General features: G+C 35.3%; 1 protein-coding gene across 1 annotated transcript in view; it reads left to right on the top strand.

Moving 5' to 3' along the window:
- ADAMTS19 (ADAM metallopeptidase with thrombospondin type 1 motif 19) overlaps positions 1-14,246 on the top strand; it is a 132,917-nt gene that overhangs the window by 40,608 nt on the left and 78,063 nt on the right. The window contains exon 7 of the mRNA XM_059492476.1: positions 7,214-7,257. Within this exon, the coding sequence (XP_059348459.1) occupies positions 7,214-7,257 (44 nt within the window). The remainder of the gene's footprint in view (positions 1-7,213; positions 7,258-14,246) is intronic.

The following is a 14,246-nucleotide window of genomic DNA, read 5'->3' on the forward strand; positions in this document are numbered from 1 at the left end:
CATAAGAGCGGCACTCCAGCCCTTTGATTGTTTTCATGCCTCTTGTCTGGACTTGCTCCAGGGTTGTCTGCAATTTTTTACCTGCCATTTTAAATACAATTTTTTGGATTAAGTCTGTGATCAATTTTATGGAATTTGAAGTACAGAGAAGGAAAATGTTTGGTTAGATGTCAAATAATAGGTTATTGTTGGAGCCAGAAATTAAAGATCTGTTCTTCTGATGTTTTTATTTTGCAGTGGTATTATTCTCTACACTGTACTGCCTCCCACCTGAGAGCTGCTTTAGCTGCTAATAAATCATACCGGAGCAATTTTCTGACTGGGAATGTTTTGCTAATCCAGGCTACCTCTACACATCACCAGGTTTATGGTATAGCTAACACCATGTGTGGCTCTACACGTGTGTTTTTGTTAATTCAGAGTCTCATTCTGTTTTGCAAGCAGGGAACAATCTCCATTGTCACAAATTCCATTTGGACAGCAGGTCTGCTTATTGAGAGAAATGATTTTGTTTATACAGATGAACACCAACTGCTTGGTGTTTTTTGAGTAAATATGTAAAGTTTTGGGTATCCAGCACATTCTGTGGCAGCTCTCCTAAAAGTTGCCACATCTCCTCTTTTGTCTCGTATGATAATAGAACAGCAAGAGTTCTTTGTAAAAGCTTTCCTGTGTGCTTTCACATGCCAGTTTTGTGTAGTAACCAAAAGAGTTAGAAATGAAGTATTGAGTGTTCTGCAGAGCTAATTTTTAATGCCTGAATACAAAGAGTGTGATGTGGATGTTGTAGAGATTGGTATTCAGCAGCCAAAGGGCCATTTTCAGGAAAAAGGTACTTTTCAAAACTTATTTTTGCATTTGTTCTGTAAGAAGGAAAGCAAAACCAACTTCTCCCCACAGCTTTCTCTGCTGCCCAGCTAGACTGTAATGATGCATATCTGCTACCAATTCATTTCAATTTACTTTGGCCCTATTTCGTGATGTCAGTTTTTGTTTAGTTTCCCTTTAAATTGGCTTATTTTGTTGAACTGATATCCTCTTTAAAGTATGGTGTCATGAAGCAGAAGAAAGGCAGAAAGGGATTGTAATCTATTTAGAAGATTACTAGGGATGATGGATATATGTGATAATTAAGGTAAAAAGTGTTTTAAGGACTGTCTTGATAAAACAACCTGTTTTATCAGGTAAGTTTTACTGTATTCATAGTTATAAATTAGCACAGTTACTTTATAGATAGTATATCTATCTGATATAGATACTGTCTATCTATAAACTGTATCTAGCTATAAAAAGATGGATAATTTCTCTGAGGAAAAAATGCAGCAGGTTGCATCAACATCCTCCTTGCCTTTTAAGGTACAGGGTCTGAATGTGCAGAGACAAGCCCAGATATTGGTGGCCCCTGAGATGACATTATCAGTTCCTATCTGCACAGGGTGCTTGACCTGAATGAGGTAACTGAGAATATGGCAGGAAAAGCCCTGTGGAATTCTCAGTTGTTGTGTGATGGTGCTTAAGTTCCTATATAGCCTCTATTACAAATTAGGTAATGAAAGCTTTGAAGTGTACAAACATGTGCTTACAAGAATGAGGCAGAATTTACCTTCACTTAAAACTTATGCATCTTGCTGCTTTTCCAGTGCATTGGTCAACCTGTTGTGTCACAGTGGTTTGTAGAAAAAAATGTGAGAAGAATAATACAGAAAAAGACCAAGTTCTTTATTCTCCTTCTCAGAACTGATATTTTCACATGTCCTTGTGACAGAAAATAGACTTCTGATTCTCCTCATATTCATCAGGTAGTGATATTCCATGTTGATGTGCATCAGCCCTTTATTCTTTCTGATCATCAGAATCTGAGGTCTCCTTGCCCTGGGTTACACATAATTGAAACAGTGCTGTTAGCTCCTTTCGCTGTAAGAAAGTACCTTGTTGTATGAAGTATCTAATGGCATAAACAGCACTTAGATTTCATAAATACTGTTTCACTTCCAATAGTTTCAGCCATCGAGAACTCTTCCCAAAGCTTGGACAAGATTTTTTTTAGTGTTGCTATTACCTTCCAATGAACAGACAAAATTTCTGACTTTGATTTTTATTACCTTTCTGAACCAAAAATAAATCCTCAAGAAAGTTAGAAGAGGAAGACTGTGAAAGATCCCTGCATAAACGGAACTGATACCACAGGGTCACTGCAGAAGCCTGGAGTGTTTGGCAGTCAAAACGGCTGAAACATATTGAGATAGAGGTTGGGTTATTAAACTGCTACTGCTGTCCTCAAACTCCTAGTGAACTTCAGCTTTGGAAAGCTGAATTCTTGCAAATGCACGGTGAGAGATGAGATTATTCTTAATTTTGTCTTCATCACTATAATTTCAGTACTGCCAACTCTCTTGACCATTTTGTACTCAATTTATCAATCTCTTGATTATTTGGTTTATTTGGCACTACCAGGAGGCATCAGGGAATTTCATGAGAATCTCACGTGGCCTTTCTGATAATTAATTAGTTGATTATTTAATTAATAGGATTGCAGATGTGGAAGAAAGCAGGGAAACCTGAAAAGGGCATATTTAAATAAAAAGTGAATCTCCTGTAAGATTGAGGTCCTGTATTTTTACCTTGTGTATTTTAAAAAAATATCACTAATTTTAAGTCATCTTATGCTCTTTTGTTTTTTTTAATTTTTAATATGTTTGAGTCTGTGAAGTGATAATGCTTGTAATAATGGGTGTGGGAAAAATTTGCATGAATTTACCTTTTGCTGTCAGCTTACTCTTTCAAGCTCTAATAATTAGGCTGTGTATGTTCCATTCACAAGTACAGGTCTATTCCACAGAAATACATGGACTTAAACTGAATTTAAAATCTCTGAATATCTAGTGTGAGACCCAAACATAAAATTTATACAGTTATTTTTACATTTTAATTTTCTGGTGATTAAGAAAGGTAGGCAAGTCTTAGACAAAAAATTTGAAAGAAAGGAAGATTAACTGTTTAGCAGTTGATTATTTACAGTTATGTACTTTCTGAATAGGCAGTTGGATGTATTTCTAATTTTTCTTACTTCAGCTTTCAACCATACCCTTTGTACCCTTTTTTGCTGAAATCTGTTGGAAAACTCCTCCCTGTGAAAATATTGGTGGGCTGTGCTGAAGTCACAACTCTTTGTCTCAGAGTAATTTACAGAGGTTACTCTATGTAATTGTTCTCTCACTTCTTTCCAGACCTTTTCTGCTTTACAAATTTTTTTTTCAAGCATAAACGCCAAAACTGGCCACTATATTGTGTGAACAGAATAGTGGTGTCAGTTTGATATTTTCCTGTATCTTTATCCAAGGATGCTGTTCCTTTCTACTGCCTGGTTCCAAATACTCATTTTTTGTTGTTGTTTTGTCTAATCAAGTTGGGAGGCCACTTTTGGCTACACTTGAAGAAAATTTACTCAAATGAGTTATCTTTAAAATTTGATGTGTATTGATTCCTATGTGTAACTATCAGAACTCATTTAATTTTTAAACTTTGCCAGGAATGCTTCTGTATTTTCTTCTGCATCATTGTTTAATGCTAATGCTACGTCTAGGTTCTATTAGACTTCACTCAAAAGCACCTTTCTTGGATTCCTAACTACTCTGTATCTGTTTCAATATGTTAATGATACATTCAGTTCAGCTGTTTACTTATCACACTTCCAAACTGTTGTTTTTCATTCTGAATGAAATATGAGCTTTATAATATAATAATAATATGATTATTTATATCACCCTTTTTAATCTCAATTCAGCTTTACAGTGCCTAAGTGATGTGTTAACCATTTGAAATAATTAAATATATAATCTCCTGTTTTTCCTAAAATACACTGGCCAGTACATACTGATGCCTTTGAGATTTACCCTCAAAATAATAAACAGTGTCTGAAATACCATTTACCATTTTCCATTTTTTTAAATTCCCAAGTAAATAGTAAATAAGTAATTTTTCTTGTGGTTCATTAACACCAAAATAGTTTTAGATTTAATTGCTGTCATTAGAAGTGCATTTGTTAATTAGTACATGTGTGCTTGGTTTATATGTGGGAAGTATTTCAGAATGTCCTGTTATGTGAAGAGACAAGAACATCTTCAGTGTTGTAGTTATTCACTTTGCACAATGCAAGTGAAGGCGTTTGCAATTTGATGATAATGTCGCTTGCCACAAGTACCATTAATTGAAACTATTCCTTATGAAAATCTTACGACTTGATGAAACTTACTACTTCAGCAATAAGCCTCAAAAATATGGTAAGCCCTGGAATCAATAACAACAGAAGTTAGACTGAAGTTTCAAGCAGTCTAACTTCTGCTGTTATTCAAGCTACCTATATGTTTCAAAATTACAAACATTAGAGAAATTGGAGTAGAGTGCAACCAGAATGAAGATCTGGTAGACAGGTAAAATCTGTTAACTGTCCTTTTTCTTCTTTTCTCCAGTCAAACATATGATATGATACACCAGGCTGAGTAAAAAATAGATCTTTTGAATATTTTGACTTGCCAAAAACAAGTATTAAATTTATCTAAAATGATAAATTACTGGGAATTATTTACAAAAAATAAGTCTGGCTCTTAATTTAGTCTGCCTTTATTGTTCTTTTTGTCTGCTGCTGTACATACCACCTACACATCAGGATTTTTTTTAACAAAGTACTGAGATAGTTTGTATTTAGAAATTAAGTACCCTTTGTGTGCTGTGAAAGTCTTTCCTAATGCTATATTTAATGAACTAAAATCTACTAACTAAACATAATTTTCTGAAACAATGCAGTAGTGGTTGTCTGTCCTTGCTTAGAATTCTTTTCTGGGGTTAGCCAATTCATTCAAGTGCAGAATTCAGGCATAAATAGTGTGAAAGCTCCTCCTTTCCTTCACTTGAGTAAGGACCTGTTTTCTCTTCCATGTATATGAAGATAACCATTTAGAGTAATGGACATTATGTCCTGGGTACTGTTTGGAGTAGGTGGGCTTTTACTATTTCTTGCTTTCATTGACAGACTCACCAACTGTGCCACTAAATATTCTATATGCGGTAACAGTAATTTTAATATTTTGGCTCTGCTTTGCTGAGAGAAGGGATGAGAAGGAGGAAGGCAAATAATCTGTCTGAGGTCTTAGTAGTGTGCTTTATTTTTGTGAAAGTCACTGATAGCTAGAATTGTAAATCTTTACTACAGAGCCTATATATGTAATGCATTCATATTCCTGGATATTAAAGGAGGCATTACATTCCTTTGATGTAAGTCAGGATCTAAGAATGGTTTACTGTATTTCCCTCTTGCCAAATCATAGCAGTACCATTTTCCCCAAGTCCCATAATGAAACCCTGAATGCACAACATAATCATAGTCTGATTCAGCCAAGAAGTGAAAACAAAAGAAAAACAGTCAGTAAGTATATGACAAGAAAGCTATTACATGAGCAGAAACCTCTTGGATATTGGCAGTTTTCAAACATAACGTAGCATTCTTTTACAGTTGGAGGTATGACATAATTATTTTCTCTTTTTCCTTTTTTTTTTTTTTTTTTACTTACTATTACATCAATCAATTTTATGGTGTTTTATGGTGGTTGGGTGGGTGTGCATGGAAGGCAATCAATGTCCTTAGATTGTCTTTACACATCTTCTCTTGCTTCACCTCAAGTCCCATATTTCTAATCATTCTGTCATGTTGCTTAAGAAGACAATAAGTTCCTTGTGTCACATAGCACAAAACAAAGAATTGTGTTACAACCCAGTGCATTAATGCAATTTCTTGCAGGTTTGAAAAAATAAAATAAATTTCTTCTGTGTCTGATTATAGTTTCTTGTTCACCACCTTTTGCTCAATTTCCAAGGCCCTTTTGAGTGTATTCCCAGATTGTCCTGATCACTTTGCTCACAACTTTATCAATTTATGGCACTGCCATTCTACTTCTCCTCTGTGGAATTATCTGGTAGTGGTGACTGGTTAATTAAAAGCTATTTAACCCCATGCATCTATCTGTGTGGCCCTTAACAACTGGCGGAAATTTGCCAACCTCCAGAAATTGCTTTTGGGTCTAAATCCCTATGTAGAAATAGTCTGTGCGCAACAAAGAAACAGCCCTTGGAGTACTTACACTTGGTAAAAAAATAAGTGTCAGTATCTTTCATTTCAAGCACCAAACAATTCCTGTATTTTGTTCCTGGAAAATGGGTGTTTCTTTGTATGTATATCTTTATCATTATCAATCTATTTGTCTTATCTGTGTGCCTTCATAGACAGAATATAAGAACTAAATTCCTCTGATTCATATGGTCTCTCCCTAAAAACAGAAATCCTTACTCTGTGGCACAGCAGAAAACCAGAACTTCGTTGTTTGTGGGGTCGCTATATCTGAGGTGCTTTCGTTGGTTTTTTTTGCCTATTGGTTCCCTCCCAACCTTCCAATTCATGCGTACCTCAGCAGCCATTTTTTAAAGTAAAATAACAAATTAACATTATAAATACTCCAGTAAAAAGCAGTTTTCCCTTTGCTCTTTTAATAACATATTTCATGTCTCCAAGAAGTGTGAAATCAAAAGAATCCCAAGCAGATGTTTAGGACATAGTTGAAATATTTATTCTCCTTTATTCACTAGAACAGTCTTATTTAGAGACCTATGATGGACTAAAATACATGTTGGAGATAGGGTAGTTAATTTTTATAAGTTTTCCACTACTATAAGGGGATGCCCTAGCAGAAATGCTTCCTGACATATTCCTATTAGTGATTTTAACCATTAACTTGATAGAATAAAAATTTTCTGACTCTATTACGGATCTAAATGCTGCTTTTGTATCTTATGTAAATCACTGGAAGTATCTTCATTTGAATGATAGGAAGACTAGCTTGAGACTTGTTACTTTTCAAGATACTTAACAGAAAAAGAAAAAAAAACCCAAAACCCCAGAAGAACATAGAAATTAGGTGCAATGCAATTTGAATATACAGTACATGTTTTGTCACCTGACTATTCTTAAACGTGCTCTGAGAATAAGCTGGAGTTTAAGTGCTCTGTGTAATCCCGGTCTTTGCTTCCCCTTGTGCTTTGTTGAGATAATGGTGTTCTGTATTTATTCATTGAGCCGTAAAAAATGTTTCTAAATAGGTTACACCGTTGTTAACAACTAACAGCTTGACTTGCTTAACATTTTTTCTTTCACCCCCAATTCTAGGAAGGATTTCTGTGTACATAAGGATGAACCGTGTGATACTGTTGGTAAGTAAATAAACACAAGAGACTGTGTATAAACTACATAATAAAATTAGTTTTATGTAGGTAGAAATGTGAAGCTAAAAGATGACAGCAAAATCAGTGATAGAAATAAGTAACTAGCTAAAATTCAAAGTACATCTTAAATGCTAATAATACTGTTAGATTGGTGTATGCTTCTGGCACAATAAGTGTTTTAGTATAATATTTCTATCTCTTTTATAGATCAAACTTTAAAACTTTTTTCTTTTTAGTTTCACTGACTGATAGAAAATTGTTTTATTATTAAAGATTTTTAAGTTTGAATATGAAGCTAAGAAATTGTGTTTATGATTCTTTTTTATTAAATGGATTTATCTTTGGTTTTAATATTTTTATAAATTTTTGTGTTTGTGATTTTTTTTTCTGTTTCATTTCAGTTGCAAAGGTTTGAGGAGAATTCTTATGTAAACTCTATTACCTCACCACTTGATGTTCTTTTTTCTTTTACTGCTGTCTCCCAAGTGTATGTGCGTTTATCTGTGGGATGGCTACCAAGAAAAAAGCCTTATAAATAAGAATGTAATGTCTTTCACAGCAGTAAATGATTAAGAGTTCATAGTGTTCTTTCACTAATTGGTGTATTGGTCTTAGATGAATTCTGTATGAGGCATTTATTTTTGACTTATTTGTGCAAAAAAGTTTGCTTCCAACTGAAAGAGGAAGCAATGTGACAAGAAGTCTTCATCATTTTATGTTGATTTAAACTGAAATTTAAATCTGGAGTACTTCCAAGTGTATCTAAATCAGGATAGGCTGCTTCCTGAATTTCAGAATTGAAGTGAATATATTAAAGGATTTTTCCTGAACAATGTTTTTTCTTTGGCTGAAGCTTGGAGGTAGTATGAGAGCTATTTGTCTCTGAATTTGTCGGTAGAATTTTAAATTGGATAAAATTAAACTCACTCAAGTATCAGTAATTGACAGGTCTGTGGTGAACAAGCTGGGATGAAACTTGAAAATGTGGCAGTCTATTAATTGTTAAGAGCACAGGAAGTAAAAAAGTTTAATTTAATATTGTCTTAATATTGATGAACAAAATGAAGTAGACGTTGACTGAATCATCTGGCATATTGTGGATTGGCTATTGTGGAATTTCCCATTCTCTGGGTTATTGTTTGGTGGTTTCTTCAGGAACTGAACCACAGTTTGTATGTATAGTCCTTTCCATATAGGTACAATTGTGCAGCAAAAGCAAAGGTAATTGTTTTCCCTATGTTTCATCATTTATTTTTTAAATTTCAGTCATTATTTCCCCAGATGAATATAGTGCCTTGCCATAAATGTAGGGCTTCCTTTCTTCCCATAAATAGTTACAGTACTGTGGGTTCATGCTCACTGTTTAGAAGATGATTTTCTGAGGGTCTTGTCTACCATCATTCTGGAGCTCATCTAAGGAAGAGAGTTGAAAAACTTTGCACATTCCTCTTGAAGAGGATTTTTAAAGTTAATGTCAGGGATATATTGCGTAAATTATTTTAAGGCTAACAGGGTTATAGTGCCAAATTGTTGAAAGTACATGTGGAAGGTTGTTTCATTTTGGTATCTACCCTGACTTTTTTCTTCCCCTAGGAAAACCAGAAGATTTTAGATTATATCATGAGTAAAAGTTTCTGGAAAGGAGTTGAAGGGCAGTTTGATCTTCCTATATTCAGTTTATAGACAAAAAGAGACAGTTTATAGGCAAAAAGAGACAATACATTCCAGGGATGTATCCCATGCTGTAAATTACAGAATTTGCCAAAGACAGTAAATGAGAAATGCTAATGTACTATACAATTTGCCAGTGAGACCTTGCCTCACCTTCGCACCTCTCAAGAAGTCCAGAAGAATGCACACTACAGGCTCTTCTTTACCATAAAAAGATGAATAAAGCAATTATCTCTGAAATATTAATACAATATTCCTCACAGAAATGTGTGGCAATCAAGGTGATCTTTGTAAGTGATCTTTTGTGATCTTGATTGCACATTGGGCAATCCAGAAGTGAAAGTTGTGAGAAGGGAGCATGTACAGGACAGACCTCACTATTGGAAAGGGATGTCATGTTGGATAATAGTTCTTTGCAGTGATCTTTAAGCAGACAAATACTGGATTTATTGTTTAGTCACTACATGCCTAGACTCGGAGTTTTCAGACCGGACATGAGTATCCTCTTAGGCCAGAGAGAAAAAAGACCAGTATTCTATTATATAGACAAAATTCTCATGTATTCAGGTGGCAAATAGCACACTTTTTTATACTTCTGGTCTTGTTCTACAGAAAGTAAAGAACTTATGTACTCTTCAAAAAGTACTTTTTCATTGTCTCTTAAAATAACAATGATTTATATGAAGATTTAATGGTTTAAAGATGCAATTTTTCTGTTAACCAGAAAAAAATGTTTACTCAAAATCAAAGGCATATGACAAACCTCCCTAGAAATACACTGAAATATATTTCATTAATGATTTTGAATAAAATGTGTGGTGATAATCTTCTAAATATTCCTTCATAAAACCATTTTAAGTGGAAAAATACAAGATTTTTTTCTGTAGAGATAAAAAACATTATTTGCATTGATTGTCGAAATATTGCATTCTTAGGGAAAAGAAATCTGTCTGTATTGCAGACCAAGCATCATGGAGGAGAGAAGGCTTTGGGGAGACCTCATTGTGGCCCTCCAGTGCCTGAAGGGGACTTATAAAAAGAAGGAAGAAGGGCTTTTTATGCAGACAGATAGTGTCAGGACAAGGGGAAATGGTTTTAAACTGAAAGAAGTCAGGTGTGAATTAGGTATATGTAAGAAATTCTTTACTCAGATGGTGGTGAAGCCCTGGAATAGGTTGCCCAGAGAAATTGTGGGAGTTCAAGGCCAGGTTGGATGCACCCCTGAACAACTTGATCTAGTGAAAGGTTTCCCTGCTCACGGCAGGGGCGGTGGAACTAGATGATCTCTAAGGTCCTGTTCAACCATTTTATGATTCCAAAACTCATTAATACTTCATATTTTATAGTTTTGCAAAGTAGACAGAAAGAGAGGAATGATTTCAGGAATTTGATTTCCCTGAAGTGTCTTGAAATTTAGGAAGTAGAATGTATTTATTTCAATATTAAATATTTCCCTATTGCTAGAAATGTTTAGAAGTCTCTGCTGTAGCCAGGAAGTTGAGGGTCTGCTTTCTTACTTCATAGTGTAAATCCAGAGTAACTCAGATAATTGCCTTCCTTACCTACTCCCATGTTTCTGTGTAACATTAAGCTAGACTCTCATGTGGTATCAGTCAGCCCAGGTCAATTGATTTCTGCAAAGCTATTCAGATTTCAGCACTGCCAATTGTTGCAGCCACTGTGAAATTCATTCTGGGTGGAGAACCACAAAGCAATTGTTTTAGGCTGAAAATTGACCAGATCCAAATGGTTTTGGGTTTCCTCTGATTGGTTGGTTGGCTGCAGCATTTTTATTTTTTTTGCCCCTCCTGTTCTGCTCATTTGTCTCCCTTATATGTCTCCCTTATCTCTGCTTCATTTCTCTCCCTTATTCCTGCAAAGAAGTGTTCATATCATACTGCTCCCATGATTCTCACAATTTTTCTATAGTTTAAAGAGAGGTTTCTGACCTTATTTTTCAGTATGATGACCATGGACATCCTATGATTACAACAGAGGATTTCTCTGAGGGTGGAAAATATCAAGATATTTGTATAAAAATGAAATTAAATTTAGCTAATGAAAAGATTATGTTAGATATGTGATTGTCCAAGGTTCTTTTCCTCCAGAAGACAACTGGGGTTTGGGATCATAGTAGTTTCTCCTACAAGCAAGTTTTGTTAACTTAGTCAGAGGAAGCTGCCTTTTGAATTTTTGGTGATTTGGAATGTTGTTCTTTTTATTGGGCTGACAACAGGTAAAATTATTAGTGTAGACATCCCAGTGAAGTTCTAAAAAAATTTAAGTAATTTAATTGTTGGTTTCCAGAGAAGTGCATTGCAATAGAATCAGCACAAAATGCAAACTGGAGATTGGGCATGCTATACTGTTCTTGTGTGTGACTCTTCTGGTATTACCTTATTGAAGTAATTCAGACAAGCAATTATTCATTGGGAAAATTGTTATTGGGATATTGCAAAAGAGAGGAAAATAAAGTGATATTTCCTCCCTTTAAGAGGAAAGTAAAGAGGTATTTTCTCACTGAAAACAGATATCTCAACAGATGGTTTCTCAACAAGTAGGCTTACAAGTAAACACAGAAAGACTATTTCTTGAAGCAAATATAAGCACATTTTTAATTTCCCTTCCTCTTGTCTACATTTCCACTTCAGCAACCAAGACAGTGACTCTGTGAGTCATATTTCTTTTGGATTAGATTTGTTGTTTGCTGCTACCTAATGTCTTCTCTGGAAACACTGTACTAGAGTGTTCTTTGAACGCAGTGTCACAGGCATGGAAATATTCTAAAATTATGTGTGTCTTGTATTGGCATCAGTTTGGGGCCCGGTTAATCTGCTGAAACTCAGGCAGTGATTTCTTCATTTTTGATCATTTATTTTTTTAGACATTTTCAGTTAAAGCAACAGCTATAAAAATGTGATTCTATCTAAACTGTTTGTTAAAAAGGATTTTTCCAATAAAATGTAATCTCTAAACAGAGTTCCTCTAAAAACTTGTCAGATTGTTTTTGGGCATAAATACAGCATATTAAAATTTTCTAAGTTTGGTAACATGTAGTGTTGTAGATAAAAAAAAAAAGGCAGAAAATTAAGGCACTATCAGGTTTTTGTTCTGCAGCAGAGGAACTCAATGGTGTGGGTACAAATCACAATTGATAAGGAATCAGACAAACATCTACACAATAAAGACCTAAACCAAAATGAAATGAAAGAACATATTTTCCATCCAACTTAGAAAAGTACCAAAGATAGATTTATTTACTTTTCTTTCCTAATATGAAAGCTATCGATCTTTAATATGAAGAGCTTGGAGTTTTTCTCCAAACTTTTACCCTAGGGACAGAGGTTTAGACCAGCCCTATGCATTAAGAGATATGATAGAAATAGGGAATTGGGCAGACTATCCATGTCCAGTGGTTAATGCTGGAAATACTGAAGATGAATGCTTAGGGCTGGTTACCAATGAACAAGCAGCCAAAGAAGTTGCAGAGAACACAGGCAGCAGCCCAGCCAAAGTAAACTGAAGAAGTGTGTTTCCCTGTACTTCCTCATCTGAATCCATTCATCTGGCTTCCCTCCTCTTATCCAGACTTCTGCTCTGTTGTAGTCTGGCGCAGCTGCCCTCAGCCTAACTAGCTGGTAGCAGTTTGTTGGGAATTGCAGTGAACCTCCTCATGCTGAGCTGTGTGCTGGACTCCCCTGGGCACTCAGTGCTGCTGATTCAGACCTAGTTCAAGTACCTGTGGGCTGCAGAACAGGAGCCCTTGTGACATAAACCATGCTGGCAAGGTTAGTCTTTGTTACTCTTTGTTTTTTGCTTGTTACTTCTCTTTTGTTGAGTCAGTTATGGAAGAAACATCTTGCAGCAGTTATAAATCAATATTGTGGGTTATTTAGGTGTTGTCACTTGTGGGGGTATAGGAAGGTTTCTAATCAGTCAAGGCAAATAGGAATCCAAAAATCCCAGGGCCTCCCATTTATGGTATGTACTAAAGTTGATGTGCATTTTTGGAAACAGGTGTTTCCACAAGATAGGTAATGCTGAGACTGGGATGTGGACCACGAGTACTACCACGCAGGATGTAATATAGAACCTATGTATAGGTACTGTTCTGTACATAGCAGAGTACAGTCAGTCTTGCAGATAGAAGTGCAGGAAGAATGTTTAGAGGATGAAATCAGTTAAGGATAGAAAAATGAGGCTTGTAATATTTTTGCAACATCTAGGTTTTTTAACATTTCAGCATTGCTCACAGTCTAGCTGGATACTCGTGAAAGGTGTTACGTTTTAAGTAACTGAATGTTCTATGAGTATATACCATTTTAAAATTCTATTGACTAAGGTTACCTGTACATAGAGATGTACACCAGCAGTTTTTTCAGATATTCATCACCAGTGTAATTAATTTGCTTGGTTTTGTTATGGTTGTTACTGTTCGTGGTGCCATGGGGAATTCAGAGTGGGAGGAGGGCAGTTGAATGACAGGTTGGATGATGAGAAACAATTACAGCAAGTTTCTCCCAGCAAAGGCATAACTGCAGTCTGTTAAATTTCCTAGGTCTTAAATGTTCTCTGACATATCTCTTTGATGCTAGACAAAATTTGCAAAAACAGCAAAAGCATTTTAAGCTCTGAGTTTTGCTCTTCGAATTGATTTGTCCCACTGAACAATAGATACTCTAAGAATGTATCTTATGTAAAGGAAAGATTTTTTTTCAGTAAGATAGCTGACATTCAGAGAACTGGGCTCACAATTTAATCTGCAGAAGATTTCCTGTAGAGGTTTCCAATGTCTAATCTAATCTTAAGGTTCACATAACCTTTACAATGCATAAAGTTTTGCATTCATGCAACATTCTCTTTTCTAGCAAAATCATAGTAGCTCACATATTTACATAGAGAGGAGCACCTCATATAGTGAGAGCAGGGGCATCTTATAAGTGCTTTTATAGAAAAGCTAGACGAAGTGATCTCACTCAATTTTAATTCCTGGACTTCTGTTTCTTCTAAAAGAAAAGCACCGTAGCTCAGATGTGTAGTCAGTACCTGCAGATGCCTCAGTAGCTTCATTATTCGCATGTGACTTCTGAACACTGATTTTCTTCTGTAGAAATGCATAAGTTCCCTAGGAAGCGATATCCATACGATAGTCCAGTGTATCTAGTATATAAGTACCTTTAATACACAAGATTTTAAAAAAATAATTGGAAAATTTTGACTTCTACAGCCTACAGAATAAAATTTGGTTTTGTTGGTGAGTTACATGTCTGTAAGTATGGCAAAACAGGTCTAATTTATTCTGAATT

Source organism: Ammospiza nelsoni, chromosome Z, assembly GCF_027579445.1.
Source record: "Ammospiza nelsoni isolate bAmmNel1 chromosome Z, bAmmNel1.pri, whole genome shotgun sequence".
NCBI lineage: Eukaryota > Metazoa > Chordata > Aves > Passeriformes > Passerellidae > Ammospiza > Ammospiza nelsoni.